The sequence below is a fragment of the Mesocricetus auratus genome, unplaced genomic scaffold, assembly GCF_017639785.1.
Source record: "Mesocricetus auratus isolate SY011 unplaced genomic scaffold, BCM_Maur_2.0 Super-Scaffold_100015, whole genome shotgun sequence".
NCBI lineage: Eukaryota > Metazoa > Chordata > Mammalia > Rodentia > Cricetidae > Mesocricetus > Mesocricetus auratus.
Window position 1 is genome coordinate 33,657,400 of NW_024429198.1, and position 19,485 is coordinate 33,676,884.

At 39.6% G+C, this 19,485-nt stretch overlaps 1 protein-coding gene across 4 annotated transcripts in view; it reads right to left on the reverse strand.

Annotated features, from left to right (window-relative positions):
* Nucleotides 1–19,485, reverse strand: part of Atp9b (ATPase phospholipid transporting 9B (putative)) — a 195,689-nt gene that overhangs the window by 119,891 nt on the left and 56,313 nt on the right. For all 4 annotated transcript variants that reach the window (XM_040757788.1, XM_040757790.1, XM_040757789.1 and 1 more), the window contains exons 7-9: nucleotides 18,808–18,859; nucleotides 10,236–10,330; nucleotides 1,898–1,978 (exon numbers count right to left, since the gene is read on the reverse strand). In XM_040757788.1, coding sequence (XP_040613722.1) covers nucleotides 1,898–1,978; nucleotides 10,236–10,330; nucleotides 18,808–18,859 — 228 coding nt within the window. The remainder of the gene's footprint in view (nucleotides 1–1,897; nucleotides 1,979–10,235; nucleotides 10,331–18,807; nucleotides 18,860–19,485) is intronic.

The window sequence follows — 19,485 nt, forward strand, 5'->3', positions numbered from 1 at the left end:
GGTTTCTAATAAAAGCTTGCTTCGCCTACCTTCCCATTTCTTCTTTTGTCTGTAGTACATAGGTTCTTTCTGTCCAAAACAATGTGTTATTTCCTTGAACCAGATACACAGAAGGTATTCCACTCTTGTGATGGGAATTGGGATCTCTTCTTAGCTCACACAAGGCACCTCCTTAGCAATCAACTATCAGCTGCAATCACTCCATGGTGTTGCTGTGGGGCTGACTCTCCTGCATGCCTGGGTTGTCTCCCTCACTAAGCTTGCTAGACACCACACCTTAAGGAGGCCACTTTTGCCTCACAAATTTCCCAAATAGTCATCCCTGATATTTTCCAAAAGTCCCTTGGTAATGAGAGAGCTACTCTCACCAAATCCATACAGAGGACATGTGATCCTGTGTGAAAAAAAGGAGCCTTCTCTTCAGAGAGCAAACCCCCCCTAACATCAGTGATCCAGGGTGACCTTTGTTTCCTTCCACCATGCCCGAAACCAGCCTGTCACAAACTCTGCTAGTTTGGATTATACCCCACTTCAGGAGAAAGAAATGTGAGGAATTATCAAACCCAAGTTTAACTATGCAGTAAAGAAGGGTGGACTCTAGCTGTTCTCACCGTTGGCAGGTGTTGTTGGAGGTCTGTCAGAACATAATGTTCAGTGCCCATTACCATCCTAAGGTGAGAGGAAATCTAAAGTAGCTTCTTAAACTCACAGACACAGCCATTCCCCTAAGCTGAAGGTTCTTGTGCAGTTTCCTTCAAGAGGACTGACTAGGTTTCCACTCCAGCATCTCTACCCACAATGGCACACTCACCCTCCAGCATTCTAAACAGCCTACTCAGACTCTAACCTTGAGATCTGCAAACATCTGTCTAGCAAATATTGCCAAAACTTATGAAGTCACAAGCCATACAAATGAGAAAAGAAAGAGGAAGTAGTGAAGGAACTATAATGACGGTTGGATTAATTTTTTATTGAGAGACATCTACTTGTAACAGCTTCTCTTACATACTAAAAAGTGTTCTAGAAGAATGTCAGCTTTTTTCATAATATTTTTGAAAAAGCACAGAAAGGCCACAGAGCATCCAGTGCACATGCTTTTTCCCATGTTTCCATGTACATCCTGGCATGTACTCTACAGCATGCATGTAAATAAGCAGTTGCAAAGTGATACCCATCTCCCCTGTAGACTCTGAATGCCTCACAGATGTTCTAAGCTTGTGTCCCTACAACTTGTATACTGTCAAATAATTTAGCACCTGCAATTAGTTTTGCAAGTGATAATGATCACTAGCTAAATCTTGTATATGACAACAGTAACAAACATATCCAATCATGCTCCAATATAAGAAAAAACATAGTCACATAATAAAGTCCCTTATTAAAGAAGAGGTTTAACAGTTATCAGCTGCTAAAATAAGTATTCAGCTCTTACAGGACTTCAAGCTTTCCCAAGTCTCCAAAATAGCAAGCATGTAGAACAGAATACACACAGAAGTGAAGGACTGTATAAATGCATACACTTTCATGTAAACATGTTTTTATCCTCCCAGGAAATAAGAAGCTAGAAGTGCTGGGCACATAGGTCATAAACTATTACCCAAAGCCAAGATTGAATTCACTACACTGCACTGTTTTTCGGACTCCTATCCTGTGGGAACCAGACCTTATCAGCAGGGCATGTGCTACAAACCAAGGAGATGTCAGTGACTGTACTCCACAGACACAACTGTCACCTGGGAATCGCTAAGAGCTTGACACACTTTACAGCTTTTGCTTCATGCCTCAGGGCTTCAGTGTGAGTCTACTCTAGACTGAATTATTCTCTCTAAACAAAAGTCTACTAACTTAACCTACACAGATGGTCAATATCTTTATACTAACCAAATATTTAACTTACCCTGGTAAATGTTCCTTCAAAACTGTGAATATCCAGTTGTGGCTTCTGAGCATAAACATAGGCACTGATAGAAAAAAGGTCCTGGAACACAAAAAATAAAAATGAACATCAATCTTAGGACTGAACACACGTGGTCGCAGTAACTGCCAACACATGAAACTTCCATATCACACACCACCTTTTGATATAGGGGCATAAAGAACAAGCTAGCAATCACCCGCATTTCCACGCACACATCAACATTTACAAGCGTGTGTTTCACTTAGTATATTAGACATCAAATGACTGAATAATGGCACAATAATGGGAGTGTCATTTGAAGCGTTTCATGATAATTTAAAAATCATTCTCAAGTTTTCAATAATGTAGGAAAGCCTCCGCTATTAGGTCAAGGGCAACATTTGTTCCCATTACTTAAAGGTCATTAAAATACATCCTTAATCATAACATGTGTTTCATTACAAATAAAATTGCTTCTTGTTCAATAAAACTAATTAAATGTAAATGGTATTGTTTACTGCTATATGGATCTTTTGAAATAAATCAGCAAGTCATGATTTATTGAAAATTGTTGAGCCTCATGGTTGTTAATAAATTTGCTTGATCACAAAAGCCAGAAGCATATTTCCCTAATGTCTACAGTGACTGAAAAGTGCTCTGCCAACAGGGCAGCAGCAAGTGGAACCCATATCTGGGACTGCAGAGCAGCCTTGGTCACGGGACCCCCAATGCTACCAGCTCTGTGCTCTGCCCACATTAAAGGGAAAGTAAGAGGCTCTAGTACATCAGGTTCACCTAGCCTACACCACACTGTCAGGAGCTGTAGGGACATTACTGGTGATGTGACACAAGGTATCTCCAAATCCATCACTCATGGACACAGGAGTTAAAGCAAGGGACAGCCATGACATTGTAAACTATGAAATGATGACAAACTGACCTGCCTGGCCACAGTGAAATCAGAGTTTCCTTTTCTACGAAAAAGAATTTTGTGTCTAGCTTTATGGTGGTCTGTGGATAGGAAGGTCACTTCTTTTCTAGGAAATATTCTTGTTGTTTTACCACCAAGTAAAAAATTAAAATGTTGTCATTAATTATAGGATTATTTTACAATAATTACTCATATTTCCTGTTAAACCATATTAGGCATAAAATTTGAAAGTAGCACTATATGAAATGTATCTCTTTAAATACTGCCTTATGTGAAATATATACCACAATACTTTAAACATAATTAACATATATTTTCCACAATAAAAATGAAAAGATCCTCCAAATATTAATATAATGAAGTATGACTTACTATGGTGATAAAAAGTCATGCAAGTTATAGACAGAAAATAGAATACTGAATATTTTTAATATTTTACTAGCACATAATTTGTATGTATATACCACACATAATTAAAATATAAAATTAAGTGATTTGATATAGATATACACCTATGCTCACCATCAAAGTCAAGATACACAAGACTCCCATTACCTCCAAGAACCTACTGAACTCCCCCTCCTCCTCTACCTCCCATCTCCATTCTCCTCTACTGCTACCTGCACCTCCGCCTCCATCCTCCACATCAGTCTTCCTCCCCACCTACATTTCTCTAGATCCATTTCTAGTTCTGCCCTCCTCCACCTCCTCCTCCAATTCCACTTCCACCTCTGAGGGGCCGGAAGACAAGAAGTCATTCTAAAGAGATACTTGTATCTCTAGACCTGACTATCAGAATGCAGAAACAATAGACACCAAAAAGGGAGAATTTCTCCAAGAATCTCATGGTGGGAGAAGAAAAGGATGTCAGCCATAGGGGGAACTTGTCTCCTAGAAAGAGACTTAAACAGTTGTATCTCCTTGTCAGACCACCTTACAGGGTGGGACCCACCAAAACTAAGACCATCATGAGTAACAGTGGTAGATGTGTGCGTCCTTCACCCTCTATTAAAATTTTTATCTCACACGTGGGGTTTCCTGGGTACCCCATCTGTCTGCCCAATGTGGCCACATTGAATAAACCTCCCTTTTCTGCTTTCCACTTCTAATGTGGCTCTTTTAATTGGTTTATGAAGGACAAGGGGCAAGACCTGACTTGGAGCATAAGTTGTAACCCTAAGTTTGATAACAGCCCCTCCTCTGCTGTTCTCTGACTCTACCTCCTCCTCCACCTCTACTGCCCTCGACCTCCACTCTGGCTCTCTTCAACTGCTAATTTGCCCTTCCAGAATTGCTTGAGTTGAATCACAAACACATATTCTTATTTAGCTAACTTTCAATTTTCATTCAGATTCTTTCAAACAGGGTTTTTATTCTGCATTTTCTTTTCTGTTACTCTTAACAAAATTCAACTCTATCACAAAATCATCACGTAGTGGGGCCACTCTTGAGCTGCCTACTGCCAGTGCACCTCAGGGTTCTTGAAGGATGTTCAGGGGGAAGACAGAGAAAGTGGAGTCATTACCTCCTTAGAACTAAAACATCCCTTTTAGTTTCCTTCAGACACACTAGGAAGGAAATAATGCAAGGGGTTATGTGCAGACAAGAAGGAGCAACACTCACCCCAACACTGGCTTGCAAGTCCCTTCCAAAGGAAAATGTATTTGCCTTTAGGTTTTTCCTTTTTACATCTCTTTACTGTATGTGTGCCAGGCACAAGTGGAGCAGTCAGAGAACTTCCGGGAGAGAATCGGTTCTCCCTTTCCACCATGTGGACTATACAGGGTTGAGGTCAGGGCAGCAGGTTTGCTGACAAACACCCTTGCTAGCCATCTCACTTGCCCAAGTTTATTCTTTTTAACGAAGTAAGTACGGAAGAGAATAAGAAGACAGTTGTCTTACATTTAAGATAACAATACGACTTTATTTTGCAACATAAAAAATTAAAACTGGAAAACACTGAAAAGGAGGGCGAGCATGGAAAAGGCCTGAGGAAACAGGAAAGGACTGCCAAGCTAACGTGGGCGGTGGGAAAGGAGCTGTGTGGCCTTCACTCTAGAGCACACAGGTGGCTGACAGACACAAATGTAAGACGGGCTTCTTCAGCTGGGGTCCCTGGACATACAAGGACCAGTCTCGAATAATTCAGTAACTGCAGCATTATAAATGCTAATGGCCTTTTTGATAGGCACTTGAAGTGATTAAAATGACAAATAGGAGCTGTCAGGAAAGTAGTATTAGGGCACAACAGGAAGCCAATCAATGAACAGGAAAACATGCTAATGTTGACCCAAACAAAATCTAACGCATTCATACAGCAGCAGATATTATGAAGCCAGCAGTGAAAACTCAGGACCAAAAGGTCTTATTTGTAATATGCACTGGGTAAGGGCTAGGAAACAGGCACACCAGCTTATGATTGAGGACTGGAAACCGCGGAGCCGACTGAGGAACAGAACTGGTGCAGGTGGCTAACAGGGTTTGATTGTTTAATTTTGATTTCACTCAGAAATTCACCTGAAATTAATGCTGACAATACTGACTGATTAGACCATCTAGGATTATGTAGTTTCCCAACTAATGTTTCAGGTCAGAGCCAAATTATCTTGAGTTAACTTTAGCGCCCCCCCCCACGAGTAGCCATTCACTGTCCACATAACACTGACCTGTTAACATCTTGTGATCACTAGGTAAATCATTTGGAAATGCACTAACAGGCAGATCACTAATTTCCACCAGCTCAAAGACTAAGAATGTCATCAAACATCTGTGCCCTATAACAGAAATATCCCCACGTCTCTGCAACCTAACTACCTATCTGATAGTTCCAATGTATTAAAAGTGCATTGATTTATGATTTTTAAAAAAAAGCCTTCATGTGGGTCAGCGGGTCAGTAAGGTGGCTCAGTGGGAAAAGGCACTTTCTTAATGACTTCATTGGGTCCCAGGAACCTGCATGGTGGAAGGAGAGAACTACTACCACCCATTGTCCTCTGGGCGCCACATGTGCACTGTGGCACACAGATGCCCACACAGACACACACAAAATAACGCCAAAGTTTTAAGAAGTTCATGAAACTGTTAGAACACAGAATTTAAGTAGTCTGAATCTGTGTTTCTAGGCCTTGGCCACTCAGTTTCTGCTCAAAAACAAACAAACAAACAAACAACAAGCAAACAAAACCGAATATTACTATCTCCTATTATTTTTAAAGTGAGGGTTGTGTTTCTGTAGATAGATTACAAGTTTGGTATGAAAGATAAAAATTACTTCAATCATGTAAATTAGAATAGTGCAAATAGTCTCAGTATAAAACTAAAGCAGTAACCCCTTGGAAACACTTTAATATACTGATCAGCCATATCCCCAGGCCTCTTTCACTCATTGTTCTGAGACAAGTTTCACAATGAGCGTTCTAGTTGGCTTTGAGCTCACTCTGTAGCTGAGGTGGGACCTGAACTTGCAATCCTGTTGCCTCAGTCTCCAGATGGCTGACATGACAGACCTGGCTAAACTTTTTTAAGACAATCAACGTAAAGCATAAGCTATATCAGTCATGATGGTGCAAGTCCATAATCCTAGCACTTGGGGACCTAGGGTGAGAGTTTCAAGTTGAAGGCCAGCCTAGGCCACACAGTGAAACTCTATCACAAAAACAGACCACTGAGAAACTTGAGAAACATTTGTGAAGCCTTACATTAAAAAATGATCCAAAACATATTCTTAAATGTCCTTTTGGGCTAACAGTATATATGGCATAGTCTCCTAAATGCACATGTCTGTTCTGGGGGATGCATGTGATATGTTAATGGCAACCAGGGCTGAGGGTAAATTGTGAGGGAAATTTCCTCCATTTTACTACTGAAGACATTTTTAATAGACATATCGCTATTAAGGTCAGGAAATATTTACCCTGATCTCTTTTCTGAAGGAATGAGCCCTAAGAAAGAAGGTTGAGCAGCATCTGATGCAGAGGCAGAACGAGGCAAGGCCCTGACAGACAGGCTACCTGGTCAGGGCATGGTCAGTCTTCTTGCAGGTGTTCCCCTCTGACAAGCCAAGCCTCAAGAAACAAATGCCTGTGTCCAATTTGGATACAGTTGGCAGTATCATGCATCTTGTTTGGTCCCTTACTTCTCATCCAAAATTAATAACTCCTCTAAGCGGTGTTGAGTTGGCTAATATGAGAGCTGCTTTTTCAATGAAAACAACTGTAAAAGTGGATTAAATCAGAAAGCAGCCATATTCCAACAGGGTCACAATGACCCAAGGGAAGACAGACATACACTGTGCCCTTTGTCAGGGAGCTCCAAGCCACAGGGCAGAAGGTGTCATGTCAAGCAGGGGAAGCAGGCTCTGACCCAGAGGCCAAGTTCAGGAGCACTGCAGTGAGGGTACTTGTAGTTGCTGGCGAGGAGGTAGAAAGACAAACTGTAGGAGTCAGCTGCCCATAGTAACACTCAGCACATGAGGCAGAAACCATCTGGCCAGGCGCCGTGTGAACCTCCAGATGTACCTTCCTTAGAATCTGAGAGCTCACAAGACATCAGCTTTTGAGAAGGAGAGCAACCAAAAGGCTTATTGGATCCCAGAAGGAACAAGTCCTAGCAGCGAGATTCAACCAGCATTACAGCACAAAGGAATCCACTCTAAAGATATGGAAGAATAGGTCTGCAAGTTTTTGAACCAAGACAAGAATGTAGATAAGAGGTTCTGAAGGAAAAAAAAATTCAGACATTAACTATAACTTTTATAATATGCAGCATATAAAAAACACTAAACATGCAAAGCAGGAAAGTGTGACCTGTGTGACAAGGGTAATATTTTTCAAATAGAGAAATATCCAAAAAGGACAGAGATGATGAAATTCCTAGCTGCAGAATCAAGTACCACGAACTGATGGAAAAAATCTAGTCAGCTCTATATCTAGTAAAGAAACTCAATTCATAGTTAAATCCTTCCCAGAGAGTTTCAGAGGTGAATCTGTTCCACACATAAAAACCAGCAGCGACTACCTATGACAACTACTTCAAAAATGCAACATACAGAAAGACTCCATACAATATTATAAGGCAGCAGGGTGGAATTTATCTCATTTTTGTGGTTGGCACAAAAACAAAGCCAGTATAAAAGCAAGCGACATTATGTATACTAATAAAGGCGAAGAAACACAGGATCATCTCCATACAGAAATGCCTCTGAAAAAAAAAATGGGTCCATTTGTTACTGTTAGGCCTCAGGCTGTCCAAATATTCAGAAACCAGCTAAAAACTGAACTACAGGAAGGTTTCTGGAGGCTGGATAAAAGTCAGCATTCCTCAGAAACTTGTGGAACCACTTCCCTTCTGCAAAAAGGAATCCCTGCCCTCTGGAAGAAGGGGCATATGGCTACCTGGGGTTGCATATCAAAGCCATGCTGGTCTCCAGGTCCCCTCAGTATCACAAGGGCCCTTCACACTTCCTCCCTACCCTACACTCCCTCCAGCTCCTGGGCTTCCCCCCTCAGCTGCTCATCCTTCTAACCTGGCTGTCCCCACTGTTCTCACTTACATTCTTGCTATGCTGTGTCCCCTCTTGCTACCCACCACCTATGATCGCCCATCTTCTCTCCTGCTCTCCCATTTCTCTAAGCCTGGCCATGTCTACTCTGCTGGCCATGTTCACCCTACTTCTTTCTCTCTCAGCTCTAGAGTCTTGCAGACATCTCCAGCTGTTCTCTCTTTCTTATCTATAATAAAAATCTTAACTATATCATAGAGCAGTCATGTCAGCAGTTTCTTTACTAAACCCCCTCACATACAGTTACTAAGCCTCTGAGCAGACTAGACTAGGAAAACCGTCTTCAACCTGATCAAGGACATCCATGAATAACTGAGTACTATAGCCACACAGAAAGTAGACTGCATCCCCTGAAGGGTGAGGATGTTATCTCATTACATATTTTCTTTTGAATGGAGTGGGGGAGTCAAGATTTAATGCTATTCCTCAGTAGCTATCCACCTCTCTATGTTGAGCCTCTGCCTTCCTGAAACATGGATTTCCATGCATGCCTGGCTTTATGTGTGGGTGCTGAGGATCAAACCTGGCTTAACCATCACAGGCTATTGGCTACTCTCTACATTCTGATAGCAAGGTACTACTGCAGAAAACACCACTTATTTTTGTCATCAAACACAGATGAGTTGAACTGTTGCCCAATGAGAAGCTTCTCTCCTATTGACAAAACTTCATGGTGCTGCATGCTACTCTGTAAGCTACTAGAGGAGACAATCATCAGTGTCACAAGCTAGAAACCCTGTATTCCTTCACATAGGAAGGAATAAGGAAACCTGGTTAGGGTCCAGTTGGTTTTGGCAAAGATGTAAAGATAGAAAACACTGAAGGAATGAACTCTAGCTTAGAAATTACCTTAAACACAGACAACACTAAAATACTCCAAAAAAGCAAAACTTGCCCAAGTCTCAGCCACGTGAAACACATTTAACTCCCAGAGTCTGACACACAGTGGAGGAATCACCTGCTGTCTGTGGAGGTCATAAACCTCACAGTAAAGCAGCCATTCCTCCCTCCAGAAACCCTTCTTCTCTTGGTAATACTGCTGAGTTAAAAGGCCACTCTTAAGCAATCTCAGGCTTTCTTCTGTCCACAGAAGGCCTGCAAATCATGTAAGACAAAGCTTCTTGTGTCCAGATTTGCACTATATATAAACTAACAAAAAACAAGCATCAACTGTTATAACTGTAGTTTGCTTTTGAGTAGGGAGGGAAGGAGGGAGGGGACAGGGAAAGAGGGAGGCAGGAGGGAAAGAACAGGTAAACTGGCAAGAGAGATTCTGAGATTCTGAGATCCAGCAGAGCCACTTTAGAAATCACTTGTGACCCTGTTCTAGGCCCTCCTCGTAGCTTCCTTGGGGGTGTGTGGGGACCCACTCAGCAGCTGTCATCTGCTGTCTGAAAGGCCCTCCCCCATCCCTCAGCATAAAGGACAGCAGCACTTATGTCCTCCACATCAGAGCCTCCTGTCCTCAGTGGGAAAAGCTGCAGGCTAAGTCAAGACTGTTTTATTCTCCCAGAATACCTTACCCTGACTAAGTGAGCAGCCAGTTCTCAGCAACAGACTAACCTGCCTATTACCCCAAGACCTCAGCTTTACAGATGACTTAACTAAGAAGCTTGTAACAAAGAAAAACATAGACAGTGTAAGTTTCCAGTCAGTAGCACATGCAAAACCACCTAAAACAGGCTATGCTCTAGGAAACCACATCATCTTTAAGGACCTTGAGGAAAATGAAATAACACAGGAACTTCCTTACCACCAAGAAACCACTGCTAAAGAGACAGAGGGAGGGGGAAGAAGGGGGAGGGAAGGAGGGAGAGGGAGAGAGAACAGTGTCCATTATTGCTCACCCCTAGGGCTGGTAGCCGTTGTGTACAGCTCACCGCCACCTTCAGCTTCCAGTCGGTCTCACCATCTAGCTGGTCCGTGCGGATAAAACATGAACCTTGGAGGTAGAGGAGAAAACATCAGCATCGGGAACCACATTGAAGAAGAGTTCTCCTGAGCTGTAAGTGTTTTCAAAGCAGATTTTGGCACAGTAGGATCCAGAAAGTGATTCATCTAAATAGTCCAAAGAACAAACAGCTTTAAAAGCCCTCATTTCAGATGGTATAACTTGGCTCAGAGAATAAATCTGTACAAAGACAGCCATCGATCTATATTTCAATCACTTATGTCCTGTTTGGTGCCTTTACTTTTGTTGTAGTGGTAGCGCTGGTAATGGTAGTGACAGTATCTGGGCATGGTGTTATGGCTCAAACCCAGGGCCTTGAGCATGCTAGACAAGTGCCCTACCATTGAGCTACAACCTGCCCATGCCTGTTAAGGTTTAATATTAACTACTACTTTATTTTAGAAAGTTATCTAGATCATTTCTACTTTTAATCTATGTTTTGATGATGACAAGATAATAAGATACATATCTCAAGAGTCTGACATTACGTTGGTATGTTGGTAATAAAATGTTAATTAACCAACGTAAATGTTCAGTAATACAAGCACAGCAAAATGCTAATACCCAGGTAAGTAAGTACTATTGCATAATAACAAGCCCATCAAATTTCAAAAGGGGAAAAAATTGAATCACAGCAATCTAATTACCCTCAGACCATACTCATCATCCCTTTCCTCAGAATTGATCTAGAAAAAAAGCAAACAATATGCGCTAAATGATACACACAGAACATTTGCTGTAACTGTTTACAGTAACGAAAGGTTGACACAGGGATTACAGAACAAGCAGAATAAAACAGCAGAGGCAGCAATTAAAGGAGGCCAAAAGCAAAGAGCGCAACATTATGAAAAGATCTATAGGATACATTAAGTGGAAAAATATGGTACACATATGGGGGGCAGGCAGACACACGGATGGGATGGGACAGAGACTTGTCTGAGGCATGAGGGTACGCACTTGCGAAAAGTGGGGTTGGGGCAAAGGAAGAGAGAGGAAAAATAGGCTATATATATTATACTATATTACTATAGTAATATATACTATATATATTATACCTATTATATATATTATAGGTATGTTCATATCTTTGTGTGCTGTTATATAGCTACAAGTATGCATATTTGCATCCTTTGTGTCTCTTTCTCTATGTGTGTATGTTTTATATGCATGCAATGCAGTCTTGTGCATCCACAGGTATCTGTTATGTATTCATACATGTGTTTCTTTGCTCTGTGTATAAGCAGACCTATATGTATATGTATACATATACATTGTTACATACATGTACAAACACAAATATGTGAAATATACCTATATAGGGAAGAAAGGACTAGAGGAATAAATAGCACAGAAGCTAGAGCCTTCTTGATCATACCCTACAATGTTCATTTGGAAATCATACATGTTTTACATAATTTAAAGAACAAATTACAATAAGCTTGTGATAAAGCAATTCTTAAGCAATGAAAGGAAGTACATAAAACAATAAATCATGGCTACTGTACTGTAAGTTTCACAGAATGCCATCATTGTTATTTTATATAATCTCAAAACATCCTACATATTCATTGTTCCCCAGGCCACTAAGACTTTGGCTTTGCTGAAGGGCTGTTTTGTTTCTGGAATCCTTTGGAGTGTCTTGATCCCTTCTCAAGGCTCCGAAGAGCCTAGCACAAGCACACAGTTTCTCAACCCAGAAACAGCTTAATCCAGGAATTACCTGAGGAGTTTCTATACATGTTGTCACCTTTAGTACCATGCCTGTCTGAGTGCCACCATGCTCCCCATCATGACAACAATAAACTAAATAAACCTCTGAACTGTAGCTAGCCCCAATTACATTCTTTGCTTTATAAGAGTTGCTACAGTCATGGTGTCTCTTCATAGCAATAGGACACTGACTAAGACACGTAGAATAGCAGCACCTTCATAAATTTCCTTCACCCTGCTGAACCTCACTGGTGTGACAGAGCTGTAAAGCCTGAATTCCTAGATATGACTAGAAGCTGGCAGCAAAAAGTTGGTCAAGTGTTCTATCCAAAGTCTACTTCAACAGAACATCTGCAACATGGTCGGGAAAATTGACACAGGTCAGTTCCTCCTATTTAGGACCTTTGTCTTAACCTGGGAACTGCAGGAGCTTGGGAATTGGTTAACTCCTGGCTACATGGGTCTATAGTAGATCTCAGTTGATACTGACTCAATCTATTCTTAGTGAGAAAAATGTCTAAAAAATACTGAAACAAGTACTCTCTATAAAGAGATATATAACTGAACATTTGAGGTTAGCACAGGGGTTCTCTTGAGCAAAGCCCAGAAGGCCTACATTAGTTTTCAACCAGGGACAATTTACTGATAGTTTATTACTTTTATTATTTCTCAAAGCTAAAAAGAGTAGATAAGACTATGTCTTCATATGGCTGCATCCAATAACCCTTTCTACTACACAACCATCTGAAATGAAAAGAGGTCATAAAAATCCATACCTATAATTACCTTGTTTCTCCTTGAATGCCAGAGAAGAAACAATGTCTGTAACAAGCCAGTGAATATTCTCTTGCTCCTACTCTGTAGATCATTTTCCTGTTGTTCAGCTAAAACATTTTCAGTTAACCACAGCTGCCAGCAATACAGATCTCAAATGTGCCCCGACGCCATGAGCACATTACTACTTTTTCTTTAATCCCTTTAGCTCTATCTGAGCATAGGCATTATCATTGTGAAAATGACTCTAAGAGTCTGAGATGGGAACCTACTCTGAAGCCTGGTGAGACCAAGAGCTGCAAGAAGATTTTTCAACTATTTGCTTTATCAGTTGATGTTAAGGATATTCACCTGAGCACATGCACTTTGGAAGACATATGGAACTGAATAAACAAGCTGCTGTACTCTGTCGAAGGAGCACGAAAAGGAAAGCATCCTTCACATGCTGACTAGAAAAGCTAAAGAGTAGTGAAAATGCAAATCAGGGAACTCTACAGTTAAATGTTTACTCCGGATTGATTCTTTTTCCATCTTGAAGATGAATATATGTGTTCTGATGACAGAGTAAATGAAACTTCAATGAGCCATATTCTAGTCTCCACCTGTCCACTGCTAAAAACTGCTCCCAAAATTTAAGTAGGAACAGGTGAGATGCTTTGAAATAGCTTCCATTGCTAGCACAAAAGCAAAACCAACACATCAGACATTAAAAACACAATAAGCACTGCAATTTAAGTCCTTTAAAGATAAAAGGTATGTGCCATGTTAAGTACATATAGACTATTTGTAAAATTTAAAGAGTAAACAACCTAAGGAGACTGAAAATTACCAATTCAAGTAACTTATGTGATAGATGAAAGGCTACAACAAAATCTGAAATGTAGCCATGGTGGCTTGTCTTACCAAAACCAATCCAATAATTTTTTTAATAGAAAGCACCAGCTATAACTGATACTAGTTAAAGCTCAGTAAAACTGAATTATTAAACTGACTGCTTATAACCTACTACAGACTTCCTATGAATACTTGATTTTATTTTGTATAATTGACAAGAGTTAACACGAAAGGACAGATTTAATGACCTCAAATTAGGAACAGCTAGTGCATGTGTCCTGTTAAGGCCACATCGAGGGATGATAAAGTGAGGGACCCTGCGAGATAGCTGGCTGTCACAGCATTAACACTAAAGCATCATCGGACAACTTGCAACAGCTCACATATGCAATAGCTCTGAAAGAGATGAGCTACAGTGTATGTCCTACAAAAGAAAAATAGACATTGACTTTGAGTTGATAATGTCAGATCTTTGACTACTGAACTTGACTTTTAAATATTTTATATGACTTGATGACTGCATGAAATTTTAAACTGGTGGCAAGATACATCTTTCTATAGAGATAAGGTGGATGAGAACAGTGTCACTTACCTATCCTCATCCCACTAACAAGTGACAGCTGAGGCTCTGCATTGTGTTCCAAACACTTAAGCTATAACGTTATCACTTAGATACAAGTGAAAAAGATATTGGCATTTATAAGAGATTGATGAAAATTAGTTCTAAAGCATTCATTTCTGCTAATACCACTAAAAGAACTGTGTGCACTCAGGAGATATTTGATCTGAATTAAGAAACTGATGGAACAATTGATTAATTGGAATTTCAGTCATCAGTCACCGGATCCATCAACAGCTCCATTTACATTCTAAACAATCCAGCCATGGCTCAATAGAATACTCTTATTAATACCCAGTCAATATAATGCCATGGATTGACTTACCATGCTGTATTGACAAGCACTTGGATGTTATTGTCCAGCTCTAAACCACGATGCTACACTTTAGGACTCCTATGCTGACCAAAGATTAGGATTTTATTATAAAAAATGATATGCTACAAAGGATTTTTTTTAAAAAACTAAAATTAAGAGGCAAAAAACTAAAGAATCCTAAATGTTTATTTTCTGAAATTACCTAAACAGTGAAACTTTAATTTCTTAACATCACACAAAATCACTTAAAAATAAAAATCACACAACTGCATTTTGCTGACCTTCATGTAAAATACCCCTCCACAACCCAGGGAGAAGAGCTGAAAAACAGCATGAAATATAATTGCCCAAGTAAGGCTAACCCAGGGAAAAAGAGATGGTCAAAAGGGTTACAACTGGATAAAAACCTGTGCTTATGCAGAAACCCAGTAATGAGATATCTCAGAAGTCAGTCTATTGGAAAACAAAGGGAAGAAGGAATGATTGTGGTTATTAATGAAGAAGACCTTGAGTTGGAAGCTGCTGGTCTCAAGGTGATAGGCAAACATATGTTTAAAACAAGATTAGCTGAAGGTACATGTTACATTTTCACAAAGTTTTACGGTTAAAAGAAGAGAGCGAAAATTACCCAAGATTTTCTGAAACTAAGAATCCAGATTGAAGAAAATATTATGACAAATTTGGAAGATAGTTGATTCATTTGTAAAAGGAAGACACAGTAAAAAGCAATCTGATATCTCAATATCTGAAATGAGTGAGTAGTAATATTTTTACAAATAAATTTGACAAACAGAAGGCTATGACAGAACCATAATAGGTTAAGCCAGAATACAACTACACTGAGATCCTAAATTTAAGTAATAAAATGTAATAATCATGTATACTGTGTACATTTTTCTAAGGCAAAAAAAAATCAGAATTCTCAAGTGGATTCATGACCACCAAAATGCTGAATATCATTAGCCCACAGAGACCAACATTCCCAGCAACATGGGAGACAGGGCAAGGCTGGAGAAATGTCATCAACAGAGCTGCTCCCTTTCTGAGGCTTCCACAAATAACTCGTCTACCAACACTCTGGTGTCTCACTCATTCTCTCCCATCCCATGATGCAGTGAGAAATGAGGAAATTGGCAAATTTCTAAAAGTACTAGGAACTGCATAATTTTAAAAATGGTGTTCTCAGTCTCCTGCTCTCAGATACCTTCTCTGAGAAAAAAATCAGCATTTATAACCATCTTTTAACTTTACAGCACTGCATGCCGTTCACAATTTACTCCCCAACAAAATTTATATAATCTTTTCCTTTTAAAGTTAACTTCCCAAAACCATTTTTGTGTTTGGAGTATTGTTTTTGTCTACCTTGCTGCTTTGCTAAAACAGCATCTCACCCGGCACAGCACATGGAGCACACACACACACACACACACACACACACACGAGCACACACACACACACACACACACACACACACACACACACACACACACACACACACACGAGCATAACCCAAATCTGGGTGAGTCAGAATGAGAACACAGCAGAATGACCTGGAAATCATAGCAGAAGCAATCTGGGAAATTCATAAATGTGGAGATTAAACAACATATTAATTACAAAACAATGGATCAATGATGAAAAGACAAGGGATTAGAGAATACTTTAAAAAGTATGGAAATAAACAACAGTGTGAACCTTATGAGGACCATGAGAAAAAGTGCAGGTAGAAATTCATAATTATAAACACCTACATTAAAAAAAAGATCCAAAATTGACTTTCTACCTTTAAGAAGCTACAGACACAGTATCAACCTGAACCAAAAACAGACAAAAGGAAAAAAATGACAGGTGCCATTAGATGAAGAACAGGCAAACAACTACAAATAAATAAATAAATAAATAAATCGTTGAAACCCAAAGTTAGTTCTTCCAACAGATCAATAACATTGACAACCTTTTAGCCAGAGTAGCAAAGCAAAAGGAAGACTCAAATTATTAAAACCAGGAACAAAGGAAGGAACGTCACTACTATTGTTACAGAAACTGTTTTTAAAAGATCATTAGGGAATAATTGTAGCATGTCTATGAATTAGAAAACCTAAAAGAGACTAATTGGAAAAAAAGGACACAAACTACAAAAACTGATTCAAGAAGAAAAAGACAATGCAAGTAGGCCTTTACCAAGTAATTAGAAATTTAACAAAACAAAGACCCACAAAGGCCAGGCCCACATCACTTCATGGATGAATTGTACCAAGCATTTAAAGAATAAAAATTCTTCACAGATTCTTACAAAATGTAGAATGGGACAGAATAATCCCTAATGGACACTAAGGCCAATACTACTCTGATACTAAAATAAAGGCATGACAAAAAAAAAAAAACCACAAAGGCACTCCCTAATTCCAAATACATCCTTTATGACTAAAGAGGCAAAAAAATCCTTACAGAAAAACTAGAAATCAAAACTAGCAAGACGAAGGTGCTATACATGATAACCAAAGGTTTACATTCTTGCACATGCCTACAGCTTAGCAGCTCAGCCTCTCAAGGAGATGCAGGCCTCATGAACTCCCACAGCACTCAGAAATGCTACCTCAAAGGTGCCAAGTTATAAATGAAGTCTACTGAGAGACTGCTACAACTGGAGAAGGCCACAGTACACTTGTTAGGCAGAAGTGCTTTGGAAATGAGTACATTATCCTAATATTGCCAAACAGTGTTCTCAAAACAGAAACAACCATTCTAAAAAGAAAACATCTCTTGATAGAAATCAGTAATACAACTTGTAAGTAACTGGGATTAGGAACAGTGACAGGGTCTTGAGCCACAATAAAGGACAAACTTGTGCTTAATGATCTGAGGAGCCCCTGGCCAGTCTCTACAGTGGTTGGGAAAATAAAAACTCACACTAAATAACACAAAATAAGTATCAGCTCACAGGTTCTTTGATTACCATGGAAGGAGAGCTTTTGTCCTGATGACAGCTCATCCACAGCCCGGGACAATGCTATAGGCATTTAAAAACATGCTGCTTTGGGTTGGACAGCTGGCTCAAGTTAAGAGCCACCTTGCTCTTGAAGAGTTCGGGCACCCACATGGGATGGCTCAATTGTCTTTAACTGCAGCTGCAATAGGACTGACACCCTCTTCTGGCCGCTTGCATGCACAACCCCACACAATTCAAGTCTGACTTTTAAAGTACGGTGTTTCTCACAGGGGAAAGAAGTAATGAACGCTGAACCCAACCAAGACCTTTGATGGATATTAACACTTAACAAATAGCATTCGTGGTGAACCTAGAAACGAAAAAAATGACAGCGAGTTTTACAAACCCTACGTATAGGGCAAAAAGGAGCTACATGCATCCCTTGAAATGCTGCCTCAGTCCAAGGATAACGGAAGTGAGCCAGTCATTAGCAACTGGCCTAGAAGACACTGACAGAGATTCCCTGACTTTTCTACTTAGTCACATGAAAAATATTGTTCTTCCCATGAAGCCCATGGCAACTCACCAAGGCTCAAAATGTCTATGCCTATATGCATAGTTCCTTTCACTATGAGACAGTGACTAGGTAACAGGATATTACACTTGGGCAATCTGTGTGCTACCATACACAGAAACCATGTACTGGTCATGACAAGGACCCATAGCTACAGTGTAGGAATCCACAACTACATGATGTTCTCTTCTGTAGCAAATGCAACAACTACTACCGCGTGCGAACGTGCACACGCAGACAGGCACACACACACACACACACATACACACAAACATACAAAATAACTATGGGAAGCAAGTAAAACTGAAAATGTAAGCTACCAATCAAATTTTGAGTTATGCTGTTATTGAAGTAATTAGGTTATCAAAACTAGCATGAATCACAATCTACTCAGGTAACTTTTCAAACAATTATTAAACACTAAAGTCAGATTTTTTTTAATATCAACAATTAAATGTCATTTGGAAATTAAAGATAAGAAAAAATAAATTTTATAGGCAGAAAATTTGCTTTTAAATTTTAAAACAAAGAAATCAAACTAAGCACAGTAGTTTATGCCTTTAATCTTAGCACTTGGAAGGCAGAGGCAAGTAGACTTTTGTGAGTTCAAGGCCAGCCTGCTCTCCAGGTCAGGCACAGCTAAGCAGTAATACCCTGTCCAAAAATAAACAAAAAAACCTGCAGAAATGTAAAAGAAAACATTAAAAGTTACCTGCTTTCTCTGAAGTTCTAAGAAATACCATATCTGATGGAATTCTTTGGTTCTGCAAAAAAGTAATATACTTATTATTTAAAGATGTACATTAACATAATACTACTACAAAGAAGAAATAGTTAATAAAGACAATTAAAATGTTAAAAATAGCCGGGCGTTGATGGCACATGCCTTTGTTCCCAGCACTCAGGAGGCGGAGGCAGGTGGATATCCGTGAGTTCGAGGCCAGCCTGGTCTACAGATCAAGTTCCAGGACAGGCTTCAAAGCAATACAGAGAAACCCTATCTCACAACAACAACAAATGTTAAAAATAAAACTGTACTAAAATAGCTATTATTTATAATATCTTAACAGATTTTTTAAACAGTAAGCCATATACATGGCATTCAGACCTTTCTTGTTTAGAAAAGATTAAATATTATTTCCACAGCATCTTAACCATACATAATGCATAGTAGTGTTGTCATATAAGAGCTGCATCTTCCTCATTCCAAAATGTCCTGGAAAATGGACAGTGGCTATCCATTTTGGTGTCCAACACCAAAGAGCATATCATCAGTAAAATAATAAACATGGGTAAACAAACAAATTGGAAAATAAGCAAATACAAAAAGTCCCACAAATTTGAAGAGCTATTTATTCTCTTATTAGAACAGGAAGTAACTAAAGGTACA